General features: G+C 44.7%; 1 protein-coding gene across 1 annotated transcript in view; it reads right to left on the reverse strand.

Moving 5' to 3' along the window:
* Positions 1–243: 243 nt before the first annotated feature.
* The window catches only part of TMEM178B (transmembrane protein 178B), a 249,788-nt gene continuing 223,619 nt past the window's right edge, over positions 244–26,412 (reverse strand). The window contains exons 4-5 of the mRNA XM_018563946.1: positions 2,807–2,944; positions 244–690 (exon numbers count right to left, since the gene is read on the reverse strand). Coding sequence (XP_018419448.1) covers positions 440–690; positions 2,807–2,944 — 389 coding nt within the window. The 3' untranslated portion in view covers positions 244–439. The remainder of the gene's footprint in view (positions 691–2,806; positions 2,945–26,412) is intronic.

Here is a 26,412-nt window from a genome sequence, read left to right on the forward strand (position 1 = left end):
GGGATGTTGGTTTGAAATTATTTCCACGTTAGATCTCCAAAGTGGTGTACATGTGAGGGCCGTTCTTCTAAAACAGTCTTCTGCTTCTGGGTAAGGTCTGTTAGAACAGATTTGAAAGTAATAATTGTGACAATTGGGGAAGGAAGTGATAGAGGTTCATGGTAAAAGGACACCGGTACGGAAACCATCTGGTGTCCTGATTGAGAAAACAAAAAGCATCGATTAATGAAGGATTATATACATGGTCCATGATGTGGCCTTTGATCTAACATCACAATGAATTGAAGTCCTTGACTCTCCTATGCCGAAATCATTCCTCCTGTAGCCTCCAAACAAGGCATGAACAGGAATGGCGACAAGGAAATATCTGTAGTCCACACATGAGTTTAAAGGTAGAGTGGCCTGCCTTTCTCTTTTTGTGCTCTAGATAGATATGTTTTTAGCACACTGTTCCGTTTTCAGGGCGGGATTTGGGGCAGTTGGTCCTCAGGACAGGCTGTACTGAGGGCGCTAAGGTGCAGAAGAAACCCGAGATTAAAGTTAGGCCCAAGCCCCCCCAGGCACAGAACATGGACCATCCATAGCCATGGCTGATGTCATCAGGTAGACCGTACAGGAACCGAGGGTAGCGGGACAGCTCAAAGTTGATACCCGCTACGCAGGTGCACAGTGATATGATACAGAAGGTACCTGTGGGTGGAGAGAGCAAAATATTAGGACATTTTTTTTTAAACTCACACACTATAGGTCTGGACAAGACAAAAATAAAACACGGTTTTATATAGTAGTCGTTAAATGGTCATATTTCTCAAGAATTCCATTGGTAAGATCTAATTTCTTGAGTTCCCAACACCACCCATCTGTCACCGCCATTACAGGGGATGCAGCAATAAAGTGATGCTCCGGCTTCTACAGGTAGAGTAAGATTTACATTTTAGAGGTGAAATAAACAGGAAGTCGGGCTAAGTTGCCTCCAAGAGATATAAAAATTAGCTGAACATTTCAGCACATATACACTACAGCCAGTTGTACGTAGAAGCCAATCAACCTACCAGTAAGTTTTTGGAATGTTTGAGAAAACACATACAAACACAAGGAGAACATCCAAACTGAGTGCAGAGAATGTCCTTTGGCATTGGCCCTGTGCTCTGAACCAGTAAAGCTGGCCATACACTTTACAGTCTCTGCACAATCACCTTTACCTTTACCAAAATCTTAAAAATGGGCCTAGGCAATCCATTAAATTTATATCTGGTTAGCCATGCCCTCCAACAATATAGATGTTGATAGATCTAAAGGTCATTGTAAAATCAGATTTCAACATGCACGGCTGTATGAATTCCTGTTGCATGCTGACAACACTAAGCCACTACCACGCAATTAGAAGCAGTAATGTGAGCCTGCCATATGTGCTCCTTCTGTTGGCCATTGGGTTCACTACAGGAGGTAGTGCTATTACTGGCAGGATCACTTTGCAACAGATTCACAAAAAAGTATTTGTTGTATGTTAGTGGAGGGACAGCTCCTTCTTCAATGTGGGTCACATGTATGGCATTTTGTTTCCTGCTCGTGCGCAGCCCCTAGCGCCTGCACGAGCAGGACACTGTGAACATTTGTTACACTGTGGACATTTGTTACAGCCAGTGATGGCTGTTACACCCCCTCCTCCGCCGCCACTGCCAGCTGCCCTGGGCTTTGCTGTCCCCTGTGTGGGGCAGGGATCGGCATGGCAGATCTGTTCACTTCAATCAGAGGGTAATTAGCACACTTGCAGCGGATGATCTCCCCTCCAATTACTGAACCTGGAAGCTGCTGTAGCTGGAAAAGAAGCTGGCGAAGCAGAACTCTGCTTTATCAGCTTTTTTGGCGGTCCATAGGTGGCATTAGGGGTCTCATAGACCCCTGATGTCTCCATAAAAAGGACATGTCACTGTATCTGTGCTATGACATAGGGGACTTATTATCCCCTATGTGATAGCAATAAAGTTAAGTGTGAAAAAAAAAAGTTTTAAAAAAATTGTCACTGTCGCCTTGAAGAAGGGACCCTGCGTGGCTCCGAAACCTTGACTAATTGACTGCCTGTGACATGTTTCTTCAATAAATAAGCAAAATAACTGAATGCTTTTGACTGAGTGCTGGTGATCTCCGTCGTTATGATAGAAGACACATGAAAGACACATAAAAACAATTAATAAACATAAACATTTTTTTTAAAAGTCCCCTACCCCCACGTACACAGAAATGCAAACAAGTGTTGGGTGCGTCTACATGCGAAAGCGACCATTGCGCCACATATTACATATCACCACAAACATTGGAGTACAATAATTCTACGGTCATCAATCACTGTTAACAGTAAACTGATGAGCAGTAAAAGATTTTAAAGGCCAATTGTGGGTATTGTAGTTTTTTGCCGTTTCACAGACACACGCACTTTTAAGGCTTGACATGTTTGGTGTCTATTTATCTGACGTAACCCCGTCTTTTATATATTTTTTCTTTATTTGGTAAAAAATTAAAAACAAAGCTCTATCTGTACAAAAAAAAAATTATATAAAAAAATGTATTTTGGTAAAGTGTTGCATGACTGAATAAATGCCAGTCAAAGTATCACAGTGCTGAATACTAAAAAATGGCCTGGACAGGAAGGGGATGTAACACTCGGGTCTTCGAGTGGTTAAGAAAAATGTATATACAGTGAGACAAGCATACTGAAATACAGAATTTGGATTTACACTTTAATAGTTCTTTTACATTATACATACAGAGCAGCTCTCTCATTTGGACAAGAGCCATTGTGCCTTACCTCCCATGAGGAAGAGTAGACCAGCAACATACTGCATGAGCCCTCTGTCCCAGCAGCACCCCAGCACTCCAATGATCCATCCAAACAGAATGATGGCTACCGCCATGCCCATGAAGCCAGCTGTCATCCTGCGTAAATCTGTGAAAACAACAATAATGAGAAGAATTAAAGAGCGTTACTTTTTACACAGAAATTTGACTAAGAATCACAAATCGCACACAGATAAGTCACCAAAAACATATTTATTTAGCCTTTGTGGAGTGTTTTTGTGCTTCTTTAGTCAACCTGTAGCTGAACCGCAGTGGTAAAATGCAAACTGCATTAGGATCTGTTGGCTAACACAACTCCTGCAAACTAAAGCTAGCTATACACCTATAGATTATCTGCAGATTTTCTCTGGTCAGATGAGAAATGTGCAACAGATTCCTCCATCTACGCTAAACTGTGTGGCTGGAGGAATCTCCCACTGGGCCAAGCTTCAGTATCTTGCTAGTCGGCCCTGCTGGCTGCCAAAATACCTGAACAATCTGACTGGATGCAGGCATTGTTCAGGTATTTTGACAGCCAGTGGGGCTGTCACATGGGAAACACCTAACTCTGTCACATGGGAGAGGATAAGTGAGTCACATGCTTACATATACCCAAAAGTATACAGTACTATACTTCACTTCCAGCTGCCAAATGGTGTGGGAGCTGAGCGAGAAAAATATGAGTACTCAGAGATCAGTGAATCATTCTCTTTACCCATGAGGGTCACTTTATACCAGAAATCTCAGTCATTTGGTTGGTTTTGACTTTCCACGATTATCCCTTTTATATATATATCAAATAAATCATGTTTGATCAATACCTGCCACCTGCCACTCACTCATTACCCCGTACTGCAATAAAATCAATTAACATTTAGCTGCCTGTATCATTCCTCCCAATGACTGTAGAAAATAAAGCAGCAGAACAGATGTGCCCTGAGCATTGCAGGAAGTGGGGAGGGAAATTTGTGTTTATCAAACCTCAGCAGAATCTCTGGCAATTTTCCGAGCGTGCACCTGACCTGATAAACCACCTCTTCAAATTAAAAACAGCAGGGAGCTGACGTTTCGTGACACACATCTGCATATTTCAGATAGAAGAACCAGGGAGGGATCGAGGGTACGCTTACAGAGCATCACAACAAGGCAGATCAGGAGCTGGAAGGTGCCCTCCCTTGGTGCCATTCATGAAGGCCTGACAGCAAGTGGCCTATCCTCATCCCATAGTGAATCTACAATTTATAGGCTTATTGCATTAATCAGCACAAAGAGCCACCAGGATGTGCGACACAGCTCATAGCAGCCAATCAGAATTCGTTTTACTGGAGTTGCTTTATTTCAAGGGGAGCTATAGCTTTTTTTTAGTGCTATGTGATTTATATGTGTCCATTTATGCCAACAAAAACCCTCTCATACGAGTATATGTGCATTTATTATGTTTTATGCATGTTATTTACTTATCAGAGACTGCAGTTGGGTGCCACCATTTTGAATGTTATGTCAGCAGCCCCAGCAAACTCAGCTGTCACAAGTGACACGCTATTGTATTCCCCTCCACGCCTTCCCTGGCAGCAGTGGCGGAACTATCGCCATAGCAACCCAGGCGGCCACTATGGGGCCCTGGGCACAGGGCGGCTCGGCCAGGATGAGGAACAAAGGGGTCCCCCTAGTGCCGAGTGGGCTGGCTGGGTTGCTATAGCATTGCTGGCTGTCACTGGCAGCTGTAAGGAGGAACGCGCCGCTGTCAAGATCACTGACAACCTGTCAGTGATCTGGAGGAGGAGGCAGGGTCCCGCCGGCGACCGAGGAGGAGGTGGGGCCCGGTGGTGGAGAAGGCTGACATCGGATCGGGGCTGACAGGTGAGAGGTGTGCAGGGGTGTGACCAGTTACACAGTCACACCAGGGGTGTGATTTCTAGTTTCGCCCCTGCCTGGCAGTTACATAAAAAGTTATGTAGGGAGCTGAAGGAAGGGATGGAGGAGCTGGACCAGTACAGACATTGCCAAAGGAGAGTGCTACAATGTTCAAGGTGGGAGGGGGCTGTGCTAGGGAATTGACTCTCCTGGAGCAGTCAAATCGAGCAAGTTCAAAGGCACATTGCAAGTGATTAAAGGAGAACTATGGGGTCAGGGCTTTTCCCCATAGTTCTCCTACGGGTCACGGGAGAACAAAAACTAGCGTTCTCTCGTGACTCAAAGATCAGTATACCGTGAGATGCCGCAGCCGGGACGGATCCCGACAATATTGTCTGGATCCACCCAGCTGCGGGATTGACGGCTTGCTCTGCCTATCCAGAGGCAGAGCCAGCTGTGCCCGCCCCCTCCCCCGTTTCGGCAGTCAGCCCTGGAGGATCAGACAGGGGAGGGGGAATCCCAGCAGGGAGCCGTGAGTGACAGTCACTGCTCTCTGCGGCGATAGATCGAGAAGTGAGCGAGCGACGGTATGTGTTCGATCACGTCCCAATCTACTGAGCCGACCTGTGACAGTTTCATTGTCACAGGTCGGCTCAGTGAAAATCACTCGCCTCATAATTATCCTTTAAGTGCCTGTAAGTACGCCTTTAAAATACTTGTTTTTTGTTGTGGTTTTAGTTGCATTTTTTTAAGTTGGTAACATAGTTTCTTTAAAGCCCAATTCAACTTTCATTTTCATTCAGCTAAATATATTCCAGGTGCACCAAAACGAAAAGTCTCACAGTTCATTTTATTCAGAAAGCAGCCACATCCTGATCAGAAAAGCCTATCCCCTTGCCAGTATGCTGCAGAGAAGGACCCTTGATCCCTGTATGGAAGCAGTGGTCTCTCTGCAGTGCACCAACATGCCCCTGCTGAGTCAAAGTTTAAGATCTCCAATTAGCAACGAGCACAAGCTTTACTGGTTGCAGAGCTATAGGTTTGACTCAGCAGGGGGGGTTAAAAAGGTGATCACATGACACCCAGGATCTTCTTCACCTATTCTCTGGAGATGGGCAGCCCTAAATTATGTAGACAGTAGTACTGTAGACATGATGTCAGCCCAATTCTCTGGATCTTGTATGAGACTTCAGGCCCCCAGACATCTCAAAACTCTCCCGGATGTTCCGTCAGTCAGAAAAAAAAAATGGCATAGGAAATAATAGCTAGACTGCTATTGGCTATTTTAATTAGCAATAGCCAATAGCAGAATAGCTATTGCACCCACCCACTGTTGCTGTCAATCAGCAGAGGAGGACCTGAAGTTCTCCATCAGGTCCACCACTGCTGACTGACAGGAGCAGAGGGCGGGTGCAATAGCCATCTTGCTAATGGTTATTGCAAATTGAAATAGCCAATAGCAATCTAGCTATTAGTTCCTATGTTGTTGTTTTTTTTATTTCCCTGACGGCAGCAGCTGTCAGAACTCTAAAAAGAACAGCAGTTAGCAAAGGAAGCATTAGCTTCTTTGCTATCTGCCATCATTTCAGGGGGGTGCTCTCTTCTTTGTTGTTGCACCGCCCCCCCCCCCCCCCCCCCCCTCCCACAGAGAGGAAATAACTTATTTCAGGTTGGGATCCCTGGGCCCCTGTGGTAGTGCCCCTTCAGGGGCGGGTCATTGAAGCCCTGTACAAAGAGGATTTCCTAATTTTTCTGAGGTGAATAACATTGGGTGCCCAGAGTAAATCTAGGTGTGGAATGGAATTACTGTGGGTGTCAGTACCAGGGTAGGAGGTTAGTATTGCAGCTAGAATTCTTTTTTTGTTTTAGACACCTTCTGGAGCCCCATTTTTTTAACAGTTGGGCCTGTTATTGCTGTTTTCCTTCAGAAAATGCAGTTGCATTGACCCTCTTCAATACTTACTGAATCACTGAATTGGAACAAGCATGCAGATCATTATAGTCCAAAGTCCTAATCTGCCTACTTGTATTGCGTTTGTGTTCCAAAATAAGGACAACCTGACAGCAAGGCGGCTAGCATTTGCAGACAGAGAATACACCAGTGGCAACCTCCATATTTCTCTAATCCAAGGTTTTCTTTAAAATAGAGCTGGCAGTGAACCAGACTGAGGAAAAGAAAAATCCATCATACATTTTGTACTAATTAAACGAAGCAAACTGGTGTTCTCTAATTCTCTGTGTTATCACGTACTATGATGCCGTCCACACTTAGCTGCCAGGCCTTCAATAAATCAATGTTCATACGCATAATATCACAGAGATGAGCTGATGTTCCAGTGAGCTCCTGGCTGACTTTTGCTGTCTTTTCCTGTATGTGTGGAACTCCCTCTCGGGCTCAGTGTCGCAGCTAATTATGCTCCCTGCGCATCACTTGGCCACACAGGCCCTCCTGCTGCCTCTGTGCCTGGCACTGCTCGGCTTCTTGCAGGTGAAGAGCAGAAGACTGCAGACCCCCCACCGCAGACAGAAAGACGGGCAAGGTCATGACATGCTGCCAGGCTCTCGATGGACAGATGGATGTTTCCTGCTCAGTGCACAAGGAAGGCCAAAGTGAGACCGGAACGTGGGGTTACACATTGTAGTAGAAACTAATAAGCACATTTGGCATTTGATTTTCTGTTTGTCAACAAAAAAAGACAGCAAAAAATAAATAATAAGCAACCACAAAGATAAGACAGGTATGATTACAGGTACAAGGACACTAGTGTGCATGATATACATGAAAATATCCAAACTCTTCAGGTTTCATACATAGGGTGTTTAATCCAGCACCCCCATGCTGTGAGGTAGGATTTAAATTTACCACCTTTTAAGGCAAACATACATTTGGCATTTGATTTTGATGGCATACCTTCCAACTTTCTTAAATGGAAAGATGGACACCTTTTTATCACCAATTTTTTTTTTTTTTTAGACAAAGGACATCCCCTGCCGGTCAAATTTAATGTAGGAAAGAAACTCAAAGAGGAGAAGATTGAATCCATGCTTCACGTGTATACAGAGCATTTCAGACTATGGTCTAAGGACCTTCAGCAGGTCACAAGTGTCTACCAGCTGGTGAGGGAGGAAATACTTCATAGATGGTAGAGGGCAGTAGGAGTGGGAAAAGCAAGGACGGGTTAGGCCCCCCTCAGAAAGTCTTTGTTGCTGTATGTGTACCCATTGGGGAGATTCATCCCTCTGTTTGTCCTGGTGACCATTATCACAGAGACAGGAAATCCCAAATTTTAGAGTTCTCCCCAGAACAAGTGTAACATAGTAACATAGTATTTGAAGTTGAAAAAAGACACAGGTCCATCAAGTCCAAACTAAGTGGTGAGGGTAAATCCTCTAATTTTGGGGACAACTGTCTAAGAGATTTGACAGATTTAATCTAACCTCCTGTTATGGCTCTAGGACAGGAAGTGAAGGGAAATTTCCCTAATGGTACACAGATACATAAAAATTACCTGGCAGAGTTTTAACCCTTCACGACACAATCAAAAACATAGACTTTAATATTGCCCCGGTTGTAAGCTTTTAGTATTCTTTTTGGACTTTAAGGCCCTGATTCATTAAGCTATTAGTACTTAAAATGCACTTAAAGCATGCCAAATGCCTATCAGTCATTGTTATCGTATGCAATTTAGCATGGCTCAAAGCAAACCCCCATTTTTTTAATTGCTTGCTGCAATATGTGTCTTGTTTCCAGTGCTGCCCCAAACCACCCCACCAACACACACAAACACACACACACACACATTCTGCTGTGCTGCTTTTTGCACAGGTTAAATTATGGTAAGCTTCATTGAACCTGCTTCTTGTAAGCCCAGACTGTCATGGACACACCTCCTGGCGGTGCATCACAACGTCAGCCTGGACTCATAGCACAAAATTGCAGAGAATGGGTCTGATGTCATAACATCATCTCCGCTCTGACCACCCACCGGGGAGAGCAAGAACACCCCAAGATGTCATGTGAATTGCTAGATGACTGGAAACAAGGCATGTATGTAAGCAAGGAAAATGCTGTGGGAGGAGGGTATGGGGACAGGGAGTATGTTTTAAAAAAAAAAAGAGTTCTGCTTTAAGTGCTATTGCGCAGTCCTTAAGTGATGTCACATCTTGATGAAACAAAGCCTGTGTGTGTGTGTTTTCTTTGCTTTTATGGTGTATTTGTGGTATGTGAACTTGCTCGGGCCTAGAGCTCTAATAAACATGGCTGAAAATATGTAAACCTTTGTCTTCCATACCAAGAGCAGCTTAGACGACCATTTTAGAACAGTGGAGGCAATCACTTCACTAAAAGTTAGATATGTTTTTGGTATTGTGATGTCATAGACATTGGGGCATCAGTACAGACTGGGAAAGAGTGTATTTATTCTCTACACAGATCTGACTGGTTTAAGTTTACTTTGTGATCTAGCCATATATATCAAGCAAAATTGCAAATCTAACCTTTTTCCTTTCTCATGCTGAAGTGCAGCTTGTCTTGTTGAGCCCTCATTAAAGGAGAATTATGGGGAGAGTGAAATACACTCTTCCCCATAATTAGAGCCAATGTGTGACACTGAAGCTGTCACTCGTCAGCTCTATTGATCAAGAACTGAACAATCACATACCGTCGATCATCTCCCTGCAGAGAGCGGTGACTGTTAGTCACCACTCCCTGCAGGGATTCCTCCTCCCCCTCTCCGTTCCTCCAGCGCTGAGTGAAGGAATGACGAGGAAGGGACAGGCGCAGCTGGAAAGGCAGAGCCAGCTGCCAATCAGGTGTTAGGGTGGATCCTGACAATATTGTTGGGATCTGTCCCTAGTGCAGCTCGGCTTTGCAGAGTTTTGGGTCACAGGAGGATATAGTATATGAAAAACAATATTGTGCCGAGCTGATAATCATACACATCTAATAAATTGAAACATATATAAATGAGTCACATATATGAGCCTTCAAACAAATGAGGCATTGAAAATATCTACACACAGACAAAAAAGCAATATAGACAAAAAGAGTCCCAGGAAAAAACAAAAGCAAACAATGGTGATTGTGCAAAAAAATTCCTCAGATGATTCGCAGCCAATCTGTCAAAACACGTGACTTCATCAGTCCCCTGATGAAGTCACGTGTTTTGACGTAACGTACGTAGGGCAGAGCTTCTGATGTCACTGCACTGAGCTGAGCTGGACGAACAGGTTTTTTTTTATTACTTTGCTGCCATTTGCCTTGCTGGTTTAATCCAGCCATACCCAATGCCTGTACTGTTTACACTATTGTGAGTACGCATTTTTTATTTAATAAATTGCATTTTATTGGACGTTACGCACTATGTCCTTGTCCTTTTTTCACCTGGATTTATACTGGTACCTGTGATCTGAGGAGACCTTATCGCCTCATTTGTTTGAAGGCTCATATATGTGACTCATTTATATATATGTTTCAATTTACTAGATATGTATGATTATTAGCTCGGCACAATATTGTTTTTCACATTTTCCATATATTAAGTTATATCCTTAGTGCTTGGTAGCTCTTATTTTAACATTACACTTACTGGCGCTGATCACCTTATTGTTTATTTTTAGGATATATTACCGTATATACTCGAGTATAAGCCGAGTTTTTCAGCCCAATTTTTTGCTGAAAAGTGCCCCCCTCGGCTTATACTCGAGTCAGCGTCTCGAGCTTGTCAGGTTTCTTCTTACTTACCTCGCCGAGCGTCGCGTCACTGCTGCTCCGGTGGGCGGCGCTCCGAGCGGTGTCATCTGGCAGTCTCCGGGTCCTAATTTAGGTGGCCGGAGACTGCCAGATGACCCCGCTCGGAGAGCCGCCCACCGGAGCAGCAGTGACGCGACGCTCGGCGAGGTAAGTAAGAAGAAACCTGACCAGCTCGAGACGCTGACTCGAGTATAAGCCGAGGGGGGCACTTTTCAGCAACAATTATCCTCTGCTAATATGAATGGGTTAAATGATCCGTAGTACATGATATGTAGCCCTGTACCCCCTTTTCCACTTACAGAGCTAGGTTATTGTTTTTCTTTTAAATAAATATTCATGTAATTTTATTGGTATCTATCTTCATTTTGTACATTTACCAGTAGCTGACTCATGTCTTGTTGAGTACTCAATAACTAACTGAAGCTAATTATGGGTTTCTGTCTTTTCCTATTTTATGATGTATGCTAATGCAGCCCGCTCTGTAACACCATCTCTGCTCGAGTGACATGTGCCCTGCTCTATTCTTCAGCAATGATAGGGGAGTTCTGTGCTCCCCTATCATCACACAGTCAGTGACTGTCAGCCCCACCCACCCCCTTGGCCACACTACCATGGCCCTCAATGCAATGTAATACATTATGGCATGGGGATCCTATGTCAGCTTGAACTTTTTTTCTATCTTCTACTGAGCTGAAACTTCAGACAGTTCACTTTTTCTGTGTGATCACTTCAAAGAGGTCTATAGAGGTCTTCAAACACAGGAATAGCTATATCAAGGAAAGCATGCCCAGCATCCCTGTATATATGTAAGCTTACAGTACCCAGCCTCCTGCAGGGATAGGCAATGAACAGGCACATCTAAAGGGTTTCTGTTGATGCCTCCCTTCACATCATCACAAGATGATTGCCCCCTCCCCTCCCCCCCCCTTCCTTTCCCATCTCACTGCAGTCTTCAGGTAAAACTCAGACGAAAGGAGTAGTCATTTTACACCTGCAAGCTACTGAGAATGGTTCAATCGCACATCAGGGGCAGCAAAACAGTTAATTTTTATATTTGTCACAATGCTGCCCTATATTTTTTAGCCGTAACCTATACAAATCAAGTTAATGTCTCCCATAAAACTTGGCCGTGTGCTACAGCATAACGGCTCCTCAGTAATCTTATCTCAGACGTACACATGTACAGCTGTTGGGGTGTCCATTAAACTATCTTTGTGTCTTTTGTTACTTTGTACAGTGCCCATGCCGCAAAAAAAAAAATCTGCAGAACAAGAGAATGAAGATAAGCTGACACTACATCTGATACATAGGCCGCTACTGGTTAGAATGTTTTCACTTTACTGCAAGTTCAATATTTGTGGCATGTTCAGCTAATGACTGTTGTCTGATGTTACTTATACTGCTGATCCTGCAGCAGTCTTACACCAAACAACTATTGACCCTTTATAGTTTAAAGAGCACCTGTCCCTTTGGAAAAGGATGTGTTCAGCAGTCATTTTAATGCCAATTATGTGATTTTCTAGCGTACACTGTATAGCTAAATGTTTGTGGACACCTGACCATCACACCTGTATGAGTTGTTAGACACCCTAATACAAAATCATGGCCATTAATACGGAGTTTTCCCCACCGGTTTTCTGCTGCAGCAGCCTTTACTCTTCTGGGAAGACTTTCCAAAGCATTTTAGAGTCTGTCGGTGGGAGTTTGTGCCCATTCAGCCAAAATAGCATTTGTGAGGTCAAGTACTGATGTTGGATGAGAAGACATGGCTCTCAATCGGCATTCCAATTCTTCCAAAAGGTGCTTAGTAGGGTTAAGGTCGGTGCTCTGTGCAAGCCACTTAAGTTCCTCCACGCCAAACTGGTCAATCCTTGTCTTTATGGAGCTGGCTTTGTTCATGGGGCAAAGTTATGCTGGAACAGGAAAGGGCTTTCCCCAGATTGTTGACACAAGGTTGGAAGCATGCAATTGTCTACAATATCTTTTCATGATGTAAAAATACCTGCACCCTTTTACTGGAAACACCTGAACTCAATAATTTGGAGGGGTGTCTGTATAGCTTTGGCCATATACAGTAGTGTAGGTGTAATGGTCAAGTGCCCATTAGCCTTTGACCATATGGTGTAAGTTATTTAATAAAGATATATATATATATCAGATATACCTTTTTCCAAAGAAATGGAAGGCAGACTCTTGCCTAAAAACCAGTGTGCAGGCTAATCCAGCCATGCCACTTTGGTGACATTTGCCCCACTTTATTCTGTGGCAATGATAGGGGAGTTCTGTGCTCCCCTATCATTACATAATCAGCTCCTGTCATTCCCACCCACCCCCCTGCCCACACTATCACTGCCCACACTATCACTGCCCTTAATGTAAGTAATTCATTATGGCATGATATGCCTTTGTCAACTGGAACACACCCACTGCTGACTCCTCTCCCCAATGGCCACAGTGCAGAATCTGATCAGACCCTGTGACTTATGTCACAAGGTTTGAAACATTTTTGGATAGAGTGGAAGGCTTAGAACCTCTGTGAATGTCCAACACTCCCCCTGCTGAATCCGACTTAAAACTCTGCATTTAGCAAGGCCCGTGCTCTCTGTTTATTAAAGAGCTGTAGCTTTGACTTAGCAGGGTGTGTTTTGGACCTCCCCAGAGAAACCTCTGCTTCCACAAAGAAAGCAAAGCTCCTTCTCTGCAGTATGCTGGCAGGGGACAGGCTTTTCTACTCAGGCCGTAGCTGCTTTCAAAAGAAAACTGACTGTAAAGGTGCCCATACACCTTACGTTTATCGTATGATAATCGTATGTGATCGACTTTTCGTACGACAATCGTAAGGTGTATGGGTAGTGTGCAACCGCCAGTACTGTACAATCGTACAACTTTTGTCTTTCCTGCATGTTCGGAGACTTCAGTCGTGCGATTTTCACAAGGTTGGTGGCGTTTCCGTACGTCAAAAGTCGTATGATTAACACTGCTCATGCGGAAACAAAAATACGTGTGGTCGATTACCGCAATTCGTCCAGGTGTTTTTTGTAACTAACGCTGATTGAACCTTGCGATGATCGGGGCAGGATGGGGATGCCGTACGACAATCGTACGACAGTTCGATCATCGGATGAAAAGTTTCGTACAATAATCGTCAGGTGTATGGGCAGCTACTGTAAGGTCGCACAAATTTTGTCTTACGAGCATGTTAGAAAAACCGCCGAGAATCGTACGATTGTCGGCGGGTGTGTGGCATGCTCGTAAGACAAATTCCGAACGGGCCGGTGTGCGCAAGTGCACACTGCCTGTTCAGCATTGCAGTCACCGGAAGCCCGCCCCTCAGGGGGACGGGCTCGCGATGATCGCAAGTACGATCTGCCTGTCCAAGATGGGCAGATCGTACGTTTTTTAAATGACCTTACAACCATCGCAAAACAAAAGGTCTTTGTCCAGCTTTAGACTTTGCACACCATTTGTTTTGATGCACCTGTATTACATTTAGCTGATTTAAACTGTTAGATCTGGTAGGCTTTAATAAATGTAAAAACAAATCTCAGGTAAATCAGTTATTTACAAAACTAAAGCTTCAGGAATGAATATGTACAAAAAAAATGTGTACCTAAAATGCTATAGGAGTAATATTCTGAAAACATTATTATTATTATACCCTGATACATTATTATACCCTGATAAGATTTACGCATCAATAAGCTCACGTTTACCTATTAAAAAAAACACGAGAGATTTTCATTAGCTTTTGATAGCAAAATTCCATCTTCTCTTCCTCATTTTTGCTACATAGTTATTACACATTGCGATGTAAAGATCTCCTGGATTACAAGGCTAATCTAATTTACTGTCATGTGTCCTTGCTCGCTGCATCAGCCGCTTGTCTAGATGCGTTTGGATAGCTCCGTCAAAGCCCCCTCAAATGGTTTCGCATATTTGCTGCGTCCATTGATTCCACATAAAAGCGGCCCTGTGCAATCGTTTGCTGCGGCCTTACATTAAAACCCCTCTGGATTGCTGGCAAGGTGTGCGTCGATTACTCAAAGTGCTGTTTTATAGAAGGTAAAGAGTAAAAAGCAAATATATTAAACAGTGGCAGTCCGTCCCTCCCCGCAACCCTTGCCAAAGGCTCCATTTTGAAGTTTTGCCTCGTATTAACATTTAAATTGAAGTTGTCTTTTCCAGTGGCCTGTGCAGGAGAAGGAGAGAAAGAAAAAGAGACGGGGCATCTGCATATAAATAGAAACATGTTACAAAGAAAAGGGTTGTTAAAAGCATCCTCAAAGGAGAACCTTTTTTTATTAACTCCTTAAAGGACAACTCCATACAAACGGTTGTAGCTCATAAATAGGAAATGTTTCATCTGAAAGAAGGTCTGTAAAATAGCACATGGGCTCTTTTGATACTCCTGTCCCTGCTGTGCTGTATGACTGCATAGTAGAAGAAGGGAGGCTGCACTTTTCACACTCTGTGGTTGTGCCTCTGTTATGTGTCACTGCTCCGCCTCCTCCTGTCTGCTTTTAAGACCATTAGAAATCATGGCCTCCTGGACTCTCTCGACCTTGTAATCCCTCCTAAGCAAGCTCCCTCCTGCCAAATACACATCATCATATCATGATTCCTCAACTCAATGGGGGGCAACCAACCAGCTTCTTTCATTTTCAAACATTACCTGAACAAACTGAAGAGAGAAGCAGACTGGTTTCTATGGGCAACTGCTTCAGAATCTGTCTCCTCTAGTTTTTATGAATTGCCCCCAATCTCTAGATTAAAGGATAACTATAAAAAAAGTAAATTATTTACTGTGTATAAATACAATTCAAAATCCAATTATCCCATCGCACTCCTTACCCTTACCGGTAAATAGCCCAATGTACAGGGCGGGTGCCAGAGTAGCAGCAGATGCCTCTGCAGGCAATGTACAAACAACGAAAAAGCCACTCGCACTCCAATTTGATGTCCATTCAACTCGTTTATTCGCTGAAGTGGTATAACATCTTAATGCATCTTGATGTTATACCACTTCAGCGAATAAACAAGTTGAATGGACATCGAATTGGAGTGCGAGTGGCTTTTTCGTTGTTTGTACGTCGGGTAAATAGACACCAAACAAGTCAAGCCTTAAAATTGCGTGTGCCCGCAAAATCACAATAAACGACCACACTGAAAATTGGAACACCCCCAATTGGTTCTGAGGAAGGAGGCGTGACCTCTAAAACGCGTAATACACTTCACTACCAGGGAAGACGAACAGCCGGTGGATATGCACCTTTCGTTCTGACCCTTTTATGCCTGTTTTTATTCGTCCTTTGTGAGTACCTTTATACCATTTTTTATTCGTTTATTAAAAAGTTTTTATGCGATGGAGGCGCTCTCTGTGTCTTGTCTTGCAGTGCTGAGGTTGTTCTGAACCTGGTGAGAGCCGCCCCGTTATCGCCCTGCACTCCTGAACATCATTGATTAATACTCTCTTGAACCGAAACCTGCTGGCGCGGTGTTTGATTTTGTACACTGAAAATTGGCCATAGGCGACACTTAAAACGCTTTTACCGCTCATCAGTTTAGTGTTATCAGTAATTAATGGCCCTAAAATGATTGCTCTCACTCCGGCGTTCGCGGTTATATTTAACATGTGCGGCACAATCTTTGTTTTCGCACATAGGCGCACCCGACGCATATCTGCATGTGTATGTGGGGGGCGGAGGACTTAAAAAAAAAAATTCTTTAATTTTTTTAATGCTTCTTTATTTTTTTTATGATTCTTTAATTTTTGTATAACTTTTTTTTTTACACAACTTTATTGCTATCACATGGGGGGGCCAAGAAGCACCCTATGCGATAGCCAATTTACATGACAAGTCCTCTTTATGGAGACCCCTAATGTCACCTAAGGACCCCCAGAGAAGTTGATGAAGCAGAGATCTGCCTCATCAGCTTCTGTAGCTGGAAAGTGACACTGAATGCAGGAAGTGATGTAATATGTGGTAGCTGCTTTGGTACCTTTGTTTCTTTACTTTCACCTGGTTATCCTGTCTTAGGCTGACAACACACACTTACTGTACTGTATCTATAGAAGAGCAGTGTTGCCACCCTAGGACAGGACCACAGCACACCCTCACCTCTCCTTTTCACCATAACATAGGAGAAGAGAGATGTTCTGTAGTCCACAGAAATAGCTGAAAACAATGTGACCGATAAAAGTGCAGCGTAGGCAGAGAGCACAGAAAGTTCACAAGATTTCCGTCAGGATCGACGGGTATTTTGTAACAGATCACTTTCAATGACTTTCAGTGGTATAATTAAATAACACTTGTACTCTACCGCAAGGCTCATTTTCACTGCTACAAAAGAGTGACTTCATTAGGCTTATCGCTGTACAAAACAGCACAACTAAAGTAGGTTAACTTGTCATTTGTCACTTCCAAGTAAATTGTCAAGATGTTTTCCAAGTGTGAATATTTGGATTTTTTTTCTTTTCAAGACCAATTCACATTGCCAAGATTAGGTTGTATTCTTTTTTTCTGTCACTCCAATAATATCAATCAGTTATTTTGAGGAGACGTTGTACTGAATTCTAAGTATACTATCATTATTTTATTGGTATTTATATACAGCCAACAATTTTTATGCAGCACTTTACATACTGCACATGATATATTATAAACTTATTGTTTTAACTTTCAGCTGGAAGGATTTTTTTTTTATATAACTTTCACAGTTTTATATTCCCCGTACTGCCAAGAAGAGCTAGGACGTGCCGTATGTTAAGCGTGCAGCACCAGCACCACAGGGATGAGCGATAGATATCCTTTGTTCAAAAGCAGTGCATGTGTAGTGCACTCTCCCCCCATCCCGGGGCAGCAGCGGCTGAGAGCAGCATTGCTGTGACAGAGGAGAGAGAGTGCAATGTGCGGGCTTTGAACTCATTCCTGTGGTGCTGGTGGCAGAATGGGAAGGATCACTCACACTGATAATTTTTCTTTTAGGCTTGGGGGATGCGCATGGCCTACAGGTAAGGCTGGCCATACAACTGTCAATTTTTTTTTCCGTTCTACCCGAGGGCTGAATGAAAAAATTGACGCGATTCCTACATCAACATAAACAGCATGTTGATCGAGGAATCCCACTGTTTTCATTGTATTCTGACAGGTGCCCCTAGCACCTGTCAGAATACCCGATGAGAGCGGCCAGCTCATTGGCTGTTGGCTCTGATCGTACAAAGATTTTCCATCAGGCTCCTTCGATCAGCTGATTGAGGAATGCCGGGTGAAAGGGAGCCGACGGCCCCACACACTGTGAATTTCGGCCGGTACATAAAAAAAGTCTGAAATTCAGCCAGTGCATGTGCACCTCAAGGCATTTTAAAGAAGCTCCATTTTTTCCAAGCTGCAGTGTGTTTCTTCCCTTGAAAGAAGAATTCTGGCCAAAAATGTTCTTAACCCTTGCAGTGGGGCTACCCCTGCACTGTATGGGGTAAGTGCTTGTTTTTGTCTAGGTGCTTGCAAAAAAAAGTTATACTCACCTGAACCACGGAGCCGGCTGCCTCCTTCTCCGGTCCCTGAAGCCTCTCTCCTCCTACACGGCAGCATTAAAATGTTCCTACGCGTCCTTACATCTGTACACAGTGGATAGAACGTGATGGATTTACGGAGCCTGCTGCAGTGGACAGGGATAGATGCTCCAGGGACCGGTCTAAGAACAAGTCGGCTCCTACGATCGGGTGAGTATAACTTTTTTTTAGCACCTAGCCAAAAATGAGTAGTTAACCCTGGCAGGGCGGGGGTATCCCTACTGCAAAGGTTAAGAAAAATTCCTGGAGTTCTGCTTGGAAGTCTATCTAAATTTACATGTCCATATTAAACTACCCTGGGTGGCAATGCTGCAGTGATTTTACTGCAGAAAGAACAGTGTTGCCACCCTATTACAAGAAGTTGAAAATGAATGGATCTATTGGCAGAATCAATGTAAAAAATCACATGCCTATTGAACTACTCCGATCTAAACTGGATCTTTCTGCCAGAAGCCGGAGGAAAATAACAATGTATAAAATGCGCATTTCGGTGTGTAATTATGAGCGTATTTATGTGCATACATGTGTGTTTACTCACATATGCACAGAAATGATGCCAGTGGGCTCCTCTCAACACAGGTTTGGGGCATTTTATTTTTATGCCCCTATTCATTGCTCTAAAATTTGGATCTAAACACCACAATGCGCATGGACACTAAGACCTGGTTCACACCTGGGAGTTTTTTAGCAGTTCAAAAAGCGCTTTTAAAGGAGAACTATGAGGTGAGTGCTTTTCACTCATCCTCATAGTTCTAGCCGACATGTGACAATGAGACTGTCAAAGGTCGGCTCAGTAGATCGGGAGGTGAGCGAACACATACCGGCGTTCTCTCACTTCTCGATCCTGTCACAGCTCTCTGCCGTGACAGGGGAGGGGCTGGATTCCCCCCTCCCCGCTCCGATCCGCCAGCGCTGACTGGCGGAACGGCCGGGGAGGGGGCGGGTCACTTACGCAGCTGGGCGGATCCAGACATAATTGTCGGGATCCACTTCAGCTGCGGCGTCTCAGTATACCGCGGGCTGTAGCTCGCGGTATACTGAGCTTAGGGTGCCGGGAGGACGCTAGTTCGTGTCCTCCCGTTACTCTAAGGAGAACTATGGGGAAAAGCCGTAACCCCATAGTTCTCCTTTAACTGCCCAACACAAGAAATCCCACGATTTTTAATGGCCCTGGTTCACATCTGAGCAGAAAAACGTCAAACACCCGAAAAGGTACAGGAGTTTCTTTGGGCAGTTTGCTCCATAGACTTCAGTGGAAATGCCCCAAAACACACAACAGCAACATGTTGTACATTTTCGTGAGCGTTTTTGTGCGCTTATACATGCTTTCTTCCATTACCACAATGGTTTATGAGCTGCTGGTTTATGAGCTGCCAATCAAAACGTCCGTCTTCATGTATGTGTGTTAAAACGTGCATACAAATGTGCACAATGTGCAAAAACACGCATATAATTGCATGCTGTTAACACGCGTATAAACGCGCAAAAACGGTGCCACCTAGGTGTGAACCCAGCCTAAAATAAAGCTGTGTTCAGACACAGAAAAAAAATGGCAAAAACAAAACAGGGGTACGGAACATCCAGCCCTCCAGCTGTGGTGAAACTGCAAATCCCATGATGCATCTCTCTCAGGGAGTCCTGTCTGTGGCTATGAGAATCTTGCAATGCCTCATGGGATTTGCAGTTTCACCACATCCTCTGCTTCTTACTTGGCGAGAGCAGCACATGTCTGAAATTTTAGGGCAATTTTTACATTGTTTCCCAATGTTCTATAGCACCTTAAAGCAGAACTCTGGGCACACATTTTATTAACCCTATTAAGTGTTCGCTAAAAAGAGATAAAAAAAGTTATACTCACCTGATCCTCAGAGCCAGACAGCTCTAGACCAGTGCCTGGAGCTTGTCTCCTCCTCCGCTGCAGCAGTTTAAGGTCCCCATCATGTTTTATACACAGTGTACAGGACATGAGGACACCAAGGGACATACCATCACTGCAGCGGGGAAGGAGGCAGGTGAATGATGTGGCAGCCAGCCAGCTCCGAGCATCCGGTAATTATAACTTTTTTTTTAACCAGGACACAAACCACTGCAAGGGTTAATAAAATGTGTGCCCAGAATTTTGCTTTAAAGGCTAAGTTTACCTTGCTTACCCTGTTTCATGTTACAGTCATGTTTCCCTTACCTGCAATGTGGGGTTTTTCTCCCCGCAGGCTGCTGCTTTTTTTTTTTATTCGGTGTGCCTGTGTGTGGCTCTGCGAATGGATAAACTACAAGACTCATCAGCCACTGCAGCAGAGGGACTTATAGTTCTCAATGCAATACAAGTGTGGTGATGTCAGTGCACTTGTAGTCCACCCTGTTACTGAATGTCCTTACCTCACAGATATGAATGGGAGGAAGAATCTGCAGGAGCCAGAGCATTGCACCTGTGATCTGCTTATCGCAGATGCAATGCTTTACTAGCTCCAATGTAAAAAATATAATTAGAAATGTGCGTTTTTTTCGTTGATAAAGAAGTGCACATTTAATATTTCTTTCCAAAAAGTGGACTTTACCTTAAATCTCACGTGTGACGGAATGGCTTTAAACGCTGGTCACTCAGAGTTATTGTGGTCCGGTTGCAGCCTCTCAGTTTGATCTCTGCACCCCAGTTGGAATAAAAGTGGAATTTCCGGGTACAAAACGCACAGCAATTTGTCTTCTTTCTCCGGTGCGGATCTGGCTAACAGAGGTCTAGAGCAGTGAAATGAACAGGGCTCAGCTTGATTCTATTTAGCGATAAACAGACACGCTGTGTTAATTAAGAGAATTGCATTTTGCCAGCAAAAAGGAGCCCAGCAGGACGTCTGTCCCGCTGATCAAAGACCAAACTTCCTGATGGAATCTTAAAATGCATTAGGCATGAAATTGCATTTTTTTGTGTATGTGTGAGAAGGGGAATGAGGCCAATGGTAAGAAAGTATGGAGGGGAGAGATAGGGGACAGGCACCAGAGGTGGAAATAGACAAGGACAACTTGAGTTAGAGGGAAGATCAATAAACCGGAGAAGGACCAATGCAGAGTTTATACTGAGAATAAAACAAAACCTGGGAAATAGAAAAATAACAAGACTGCGTGCTGATACTAACCTCTGTCTGACCGCAGATATAGTCACATAAAGCAGAACTCCGGTCACAGACTCAACGATAAAAGGGAATAGATTGTAAGCTCTTGTGAACAGGGCCCTCCTATCCCTCCTGTCTTGTATAGTAACTGCAATGACATCCTTATATTGTAAAAAGCGACACACAAACTGCTGGCGCGATATAAATACTGTATTATAATAATAGTAATAATAATTAGGAATGCACCGATACCGTTTTTTTGGTATCAAGTATGAGTACCAATACTTTGCTTTCAGTACTCGTCGATACCGAGTACCGATACCGGTGCTTCCGCTGCCATGGCGCCAGCTTCCCAAGCAATCTGATTGCCCGAGAAGCTGGCTACATGTTGTCTAACCTGCTTAATTGAGCTTGGCCGGGAAACCGGCTTCACAGCCAATCAGCATCGAGCCGGCTTCCCGGCCAATCAGGAAGCCAGGCAGCGAGTAATGACATGCCTCCCAGCTTCCTGATTGGTCAGGAAGCCGGCTTCCCTGCCAATCAGCATGGAGCCTGCGTTCCTGGCCAATCAGGAAGCTGGGAGGTGGGTCATTACTCACCGCCCGGCTTCCTGATCGCACAGGAAGCTGGCTCAATGCTCCCCTATGGCACTGCTGGTCAGAGGAAATCTTTCTCTGACCAGAAGTTCCAGTATCGGGGAAGGTATTGGAGCATTAGAGCGAGTGCTCGCCCAAATACTCGGTATTGGCACCGTTACTAGTATCTGTATGGGTGCATCCCTAATAATAATAATAATATAAAATAGCCCATTAGGGTAAAGTGGTGAGGGGTTAGACCCTCTGTCAGGTTTTTGCCAGGCTTGTTAGCTATGCAATTAATTACATGAAAAATAAAAATGCTTTCTGTTTTTGTTTCTTTTTTTACAAGCTTCTCCTATACTGGAACCTCACTCCTCCAGCTAAAGTAACACTCGCTGTCAGATAGAATCACATGTGGCAATTCTGGGCTATTCTTGCTACAGCGCATTTGAAGTTGCAGGAAAAATCAGACCTTGAATAGCTCTCCCGCTACAATAAAAACTCCAAGCTACTATTGGTAGCAACTAAAAGTCGCTGACTAGCTTGCCTTCCCATCATGCATTGCACCTTGCTTTTAGCATGCCAGCACTCTATGGGACAATAATTCTGTGACTTATGCACCCAGTGTAGACTAACGAATCAGGGGGGTCATGTGACTGGGCAGTCAAAGGTTTAGGGGTGGAGTCAGGAGGTGTTAACATAGATCGGGGTGGGCAACTCTGGCACTCCAACTGTTGTGGAACTACAAGTCCCATGATGAATTGCAAGACTGACAGTTACAGGCATGACTCCGATTGGACTACAAATGTTGGGATTTTTAGTTAAAGCACAGCTGGAGGGCCGGAGTTGCCTACCCCTGCCATAGATCAAATCTCAACCGGTGCGTTTTAATGGTGTCACAAGTAAACGGAAGTTAGAAATAAGACATTGAAAAAAAAGTATTAACAAAATCTGCATACATACATATTTTCACAGTCTCTTTGATCTTTCTTTGCTACTAAAAATTCCACTGTCAACTGTTTGGTATTAAAACAAAGTGGAAGCAACTGGGAACAACAGCAACTCAGCCACGTAAAATGACAGAGCGGGGTCAGCACATGCTGAAGTGCGCAAAAGTCGCCAACTGTTTGCCGAGTCAATAGCTGCAGATCTCCAAACTTTGTGTGGCACTCAGACTGGCACAACAACAGTGTGTAGAGCGCTTCATAGAATGGGTTTCCATGGCCGAGCAGCTGCACCCAAGCCTTACATCACCAAGTGCAATGCAAAGCATCGGATGCAGTGGTGTAAAGCACGCCGCCACTGGACTCTAGAGAAGTGGAGACGTGTTCTCTGGAGTGACGAATCACGCTTCTCTGTCTGGCAATCCGATGGATGTGTCTGGGTTTGGTGGTTGCCGGGAGAACGGTACTTGCCTGACTGCATTGTGCCAAGTGTAAAGTTTGTTGTAGGGGGATTATGGTGTGGGGTTGTGTTTCAGGGTTTGGGCTTGGCCCCTTAGTTCCAGTGAAGGGAACGCTTGAGGCATCAGCATACCAAGACATTTTGGACAATTTCATGCTCCCAACTTTGTGGGAACAGTTTGGGGATGGCCCCTTCCTGTTCCAACATGACTACACACCAGTGCACAAAGCAAGGTCCATAAAGACATGGATGAGCGAGTTTGGGGTGGAGGAACTTTGACTGGCCTGCACAGAGTCCTGACCTCAGCCCGATAGAACACCTTTGGGATGAATTAGAGCGGAGACTGCGAGCCCAGCCTTCCAGTCCAACATCAGTACCTGACCTCACAAATGCACTTCTGGAAGAATGGTCAAACATTCCCATAGACACACTCCTAAACCATGTGGACACCTTCCCAGAAGAGTTGAAGCTGTTATAGCGTCAAAGGGTGGGCCAACTCAATATTGAACCCTACGGACTAAGACTGGGATGCCATTAAAGGAGAACTATGGGGTCAGGGCTTTTCCCCATAGTTCTCCTAAGGGTCACGGGAGAACACAAACTAGTTTTCTCCCGTGACCCAAAGCTCAGTATAACGCTAGCTACAGCTCGCGGTATACTGAGGCGCGGCAGCCGGAACGGATCCCGACATTACTGTGGAGATCCACCCAGCTGTGTGATTGACAGCTGGCTCTGCCTATCCAGAGGCAGAGTCAGCTGTGCCTGCCTCTTCCCCCGTCCTCCTTCGCCAGTCAGCGCTGGAGGATCGGACAGGGGAGGGGGGAATCCCTGCAGGGAGCCGTGAGTGACAGTCACGGCTCCCTGCAGTGGTAGATCGAGAAGTGAGCGAGCGACGGTATGTGTTTGCTCACTTCCCGATCTACTGAGCCGACCTGTGACCGTTTCATTGTCACAGGTCGGCTCAGATTATGAAGATCACTCACCTCATAATTCTCCTTTAAAGTTCATGTGCGTGTAAAGGCCGGCGTCCCAATACTTTTGGTAATATAGTATAGTTCTTTGAGCTGTAAACCACAACGCAGTCTACGCCATTTGTCAGATAACATAATAATGTATCATCCGCTGTCTCTAACTTCCTGCTGCTCTATCTAGATACAGAGCGAAGAGCGCCGGAGAGCAGAGTCCACCGCTGCACAAACTGTGAAGTTGCTTGTGAATATTTTACATCCATTTATATTGCATGAAGCGCAGAGGGGAGGACAGTTGCCTAATGTACTGAACACTGGCCAGGTTTTCAAAGAGGCTTTCTTCTGCACGCCGATGTGTGATGAGCCTGCAGGTTTTATTACGACTCACTAAACTTAAAGCCATTCAAAATTTTTATTTTATTGTTTTCTGCACAAAGATATACAGGACACAACGGTACAACAAAAGAAAGAAAAACGACGTCTCCAGCAAATGGTACAGTCCGCCCCAATGTTAGCTGCACACAATATTGCAGATTACGAAGCGTCTCACGCTTGTCTAAAACCATTAGCACAGAGCAACTGACTAAACTTAAAGCCAACCTGTCAGCCACATTAAACTTTAAAAAGTCCTGTCTAGGATTGTATACTACAGGGTGCCCCATGCAGGTCCGCCCATATAATGAGGCGGTTGCCTCAGGCAGCATCTCTTTGGGTCACACCTGCCGCCCCCTTTTAGGCCCGAGCGTCCCAGGGTGCTAAAAGCTCTTAGCAGCCTGTGACCCTCTGGCTGGTGTCCCACCCAGCTCCTGGCACCCAGTGATGTCACTGGTTGCCACGAGCTGAGCGGGACACTCTTGTCAGCGTTCTGCGAAGCTCCTGGCGATCAGTGAATAGTGATATCAGGCAACTGGGTGGGACACCAGATGGAGGTAAATTGCACCTCCGGCACCACCAGCACCCCAGGTAAATATTTATAACAGTGGACCTGTGTGCAACTTTATAAATCTGCCTGACATGTCACAATATACAGCAACATAATCATGTTTTAAACATTAAAAAGCAATCCTTGAGCTCCAGTCCAGTGACTTTGCCTAGACTAAGATGATGCCATCAGTCTGCTGCAGGCAGGGGGAAGCGTTTCCTCTCCCGGATTGATCTGTTTGCAACATTGTAACTCTTTAGAAAGGTGAAAGGCTGCAGTAGGGGCTGATCTGTGTCAGACATTTCTAAACACAGCCAAGAACTGCACGGGCACCAAGATTTAGAAGACTGTGTCATCTCTGAGCTGACATATCAGTCCAGGAAGTAGATGGTGAACATTAAGGATGGGCTCGGGCGTGTCACATCACAGGCACTGAGATATTTCCCGATCTCTGCAGCTGCGGACAGGGAAAATGTCTCAGTACCTGTGATTGGCGCTGTCAGCTTCCTGGCGGGCTCGGCACGTGGAGCTGCGAACACGCCCGAGCCCATCCTTAGTGAACATCTGAACAAAGATGGCTCCCTCCTTCTGGAGAGAAAAGCAGATGAAGATATTGTCAGGGGGAGTACTGTGATCTCACAATTAACTGAAAGTGTTACACTTAAGGTGCCCATACACTGGCCGAATTTCAGACGGTATTTTATGTACTGGCCAATGACTGGAAAACCTTCGTACTATCAGAGCCAACAGCCAATGAGCTGCTCGCTCTGATCAGGTATTCTGACAGGTGGCCGGCGGCAGAATACAATGCAAGCAGCGGCGATTCCCCGATCAACATGATGTTTGTGTTGATATAGGAATCAGGTCAATTTTTTTCGTTCAGCCCACGGGTCGAATGAAAAAAATTGACAGGTGCAAGGCCAGCCTTCACTTAACATGAAACATATATCTTTGTTTATTTCATATCGCTTGCAGCCAGCAGGTGACATCTTCTAAAATAAACACGCTTTATATATCATGGTAGCACAGCGGCTTAGTGGTTAGCACTTCTGCCTTGCAGCAATGGGGGTCCCTATTTCAAATCCTGATCAGGGCACTATCTGCATGTAGTTTGCATGTTCTTTCTGGCCTTGTGTGGGTTTCCATCCACACTTCAAGGACATGCTGGAAGGTTAATTGGTTCCTGTTCCGTATGCATGTGTGATAGGGACCTTAGATTGTAAGTTCCCTGAGGGCAGGGACCTATTATGAATGTGCACTGTGTACATTGTCAGCACTATATAAATACGTACAATAAATGTATCTTGAAAAACACCTCTGCTTTAGGGCTCAGTCACACCAGATGCAGTGCGTGCCGGCCTGATTCTGGCCGGCACGCACTGCCTCGCATTGCAGCCCACTCACTTTTTTTTGGGGCAGGAGGGG

Source organism: Nanorana parkeri, unplaced genomic scaffold (assembly GCF_000935625.1).
Source record: "Nanorana parkeri isolate BGI_ZX_2015 unplaced genomic scaffold, ASM93562v1 scaffold712, whole genome shotgun sequence".
In the NCBI taxonomy this organism is placed as follows: Eukaryota; Metazoa; Chordata; class Amphibia; order Anura; family Dicroglossidae; genus Nanorana; species Nanorana parkeri.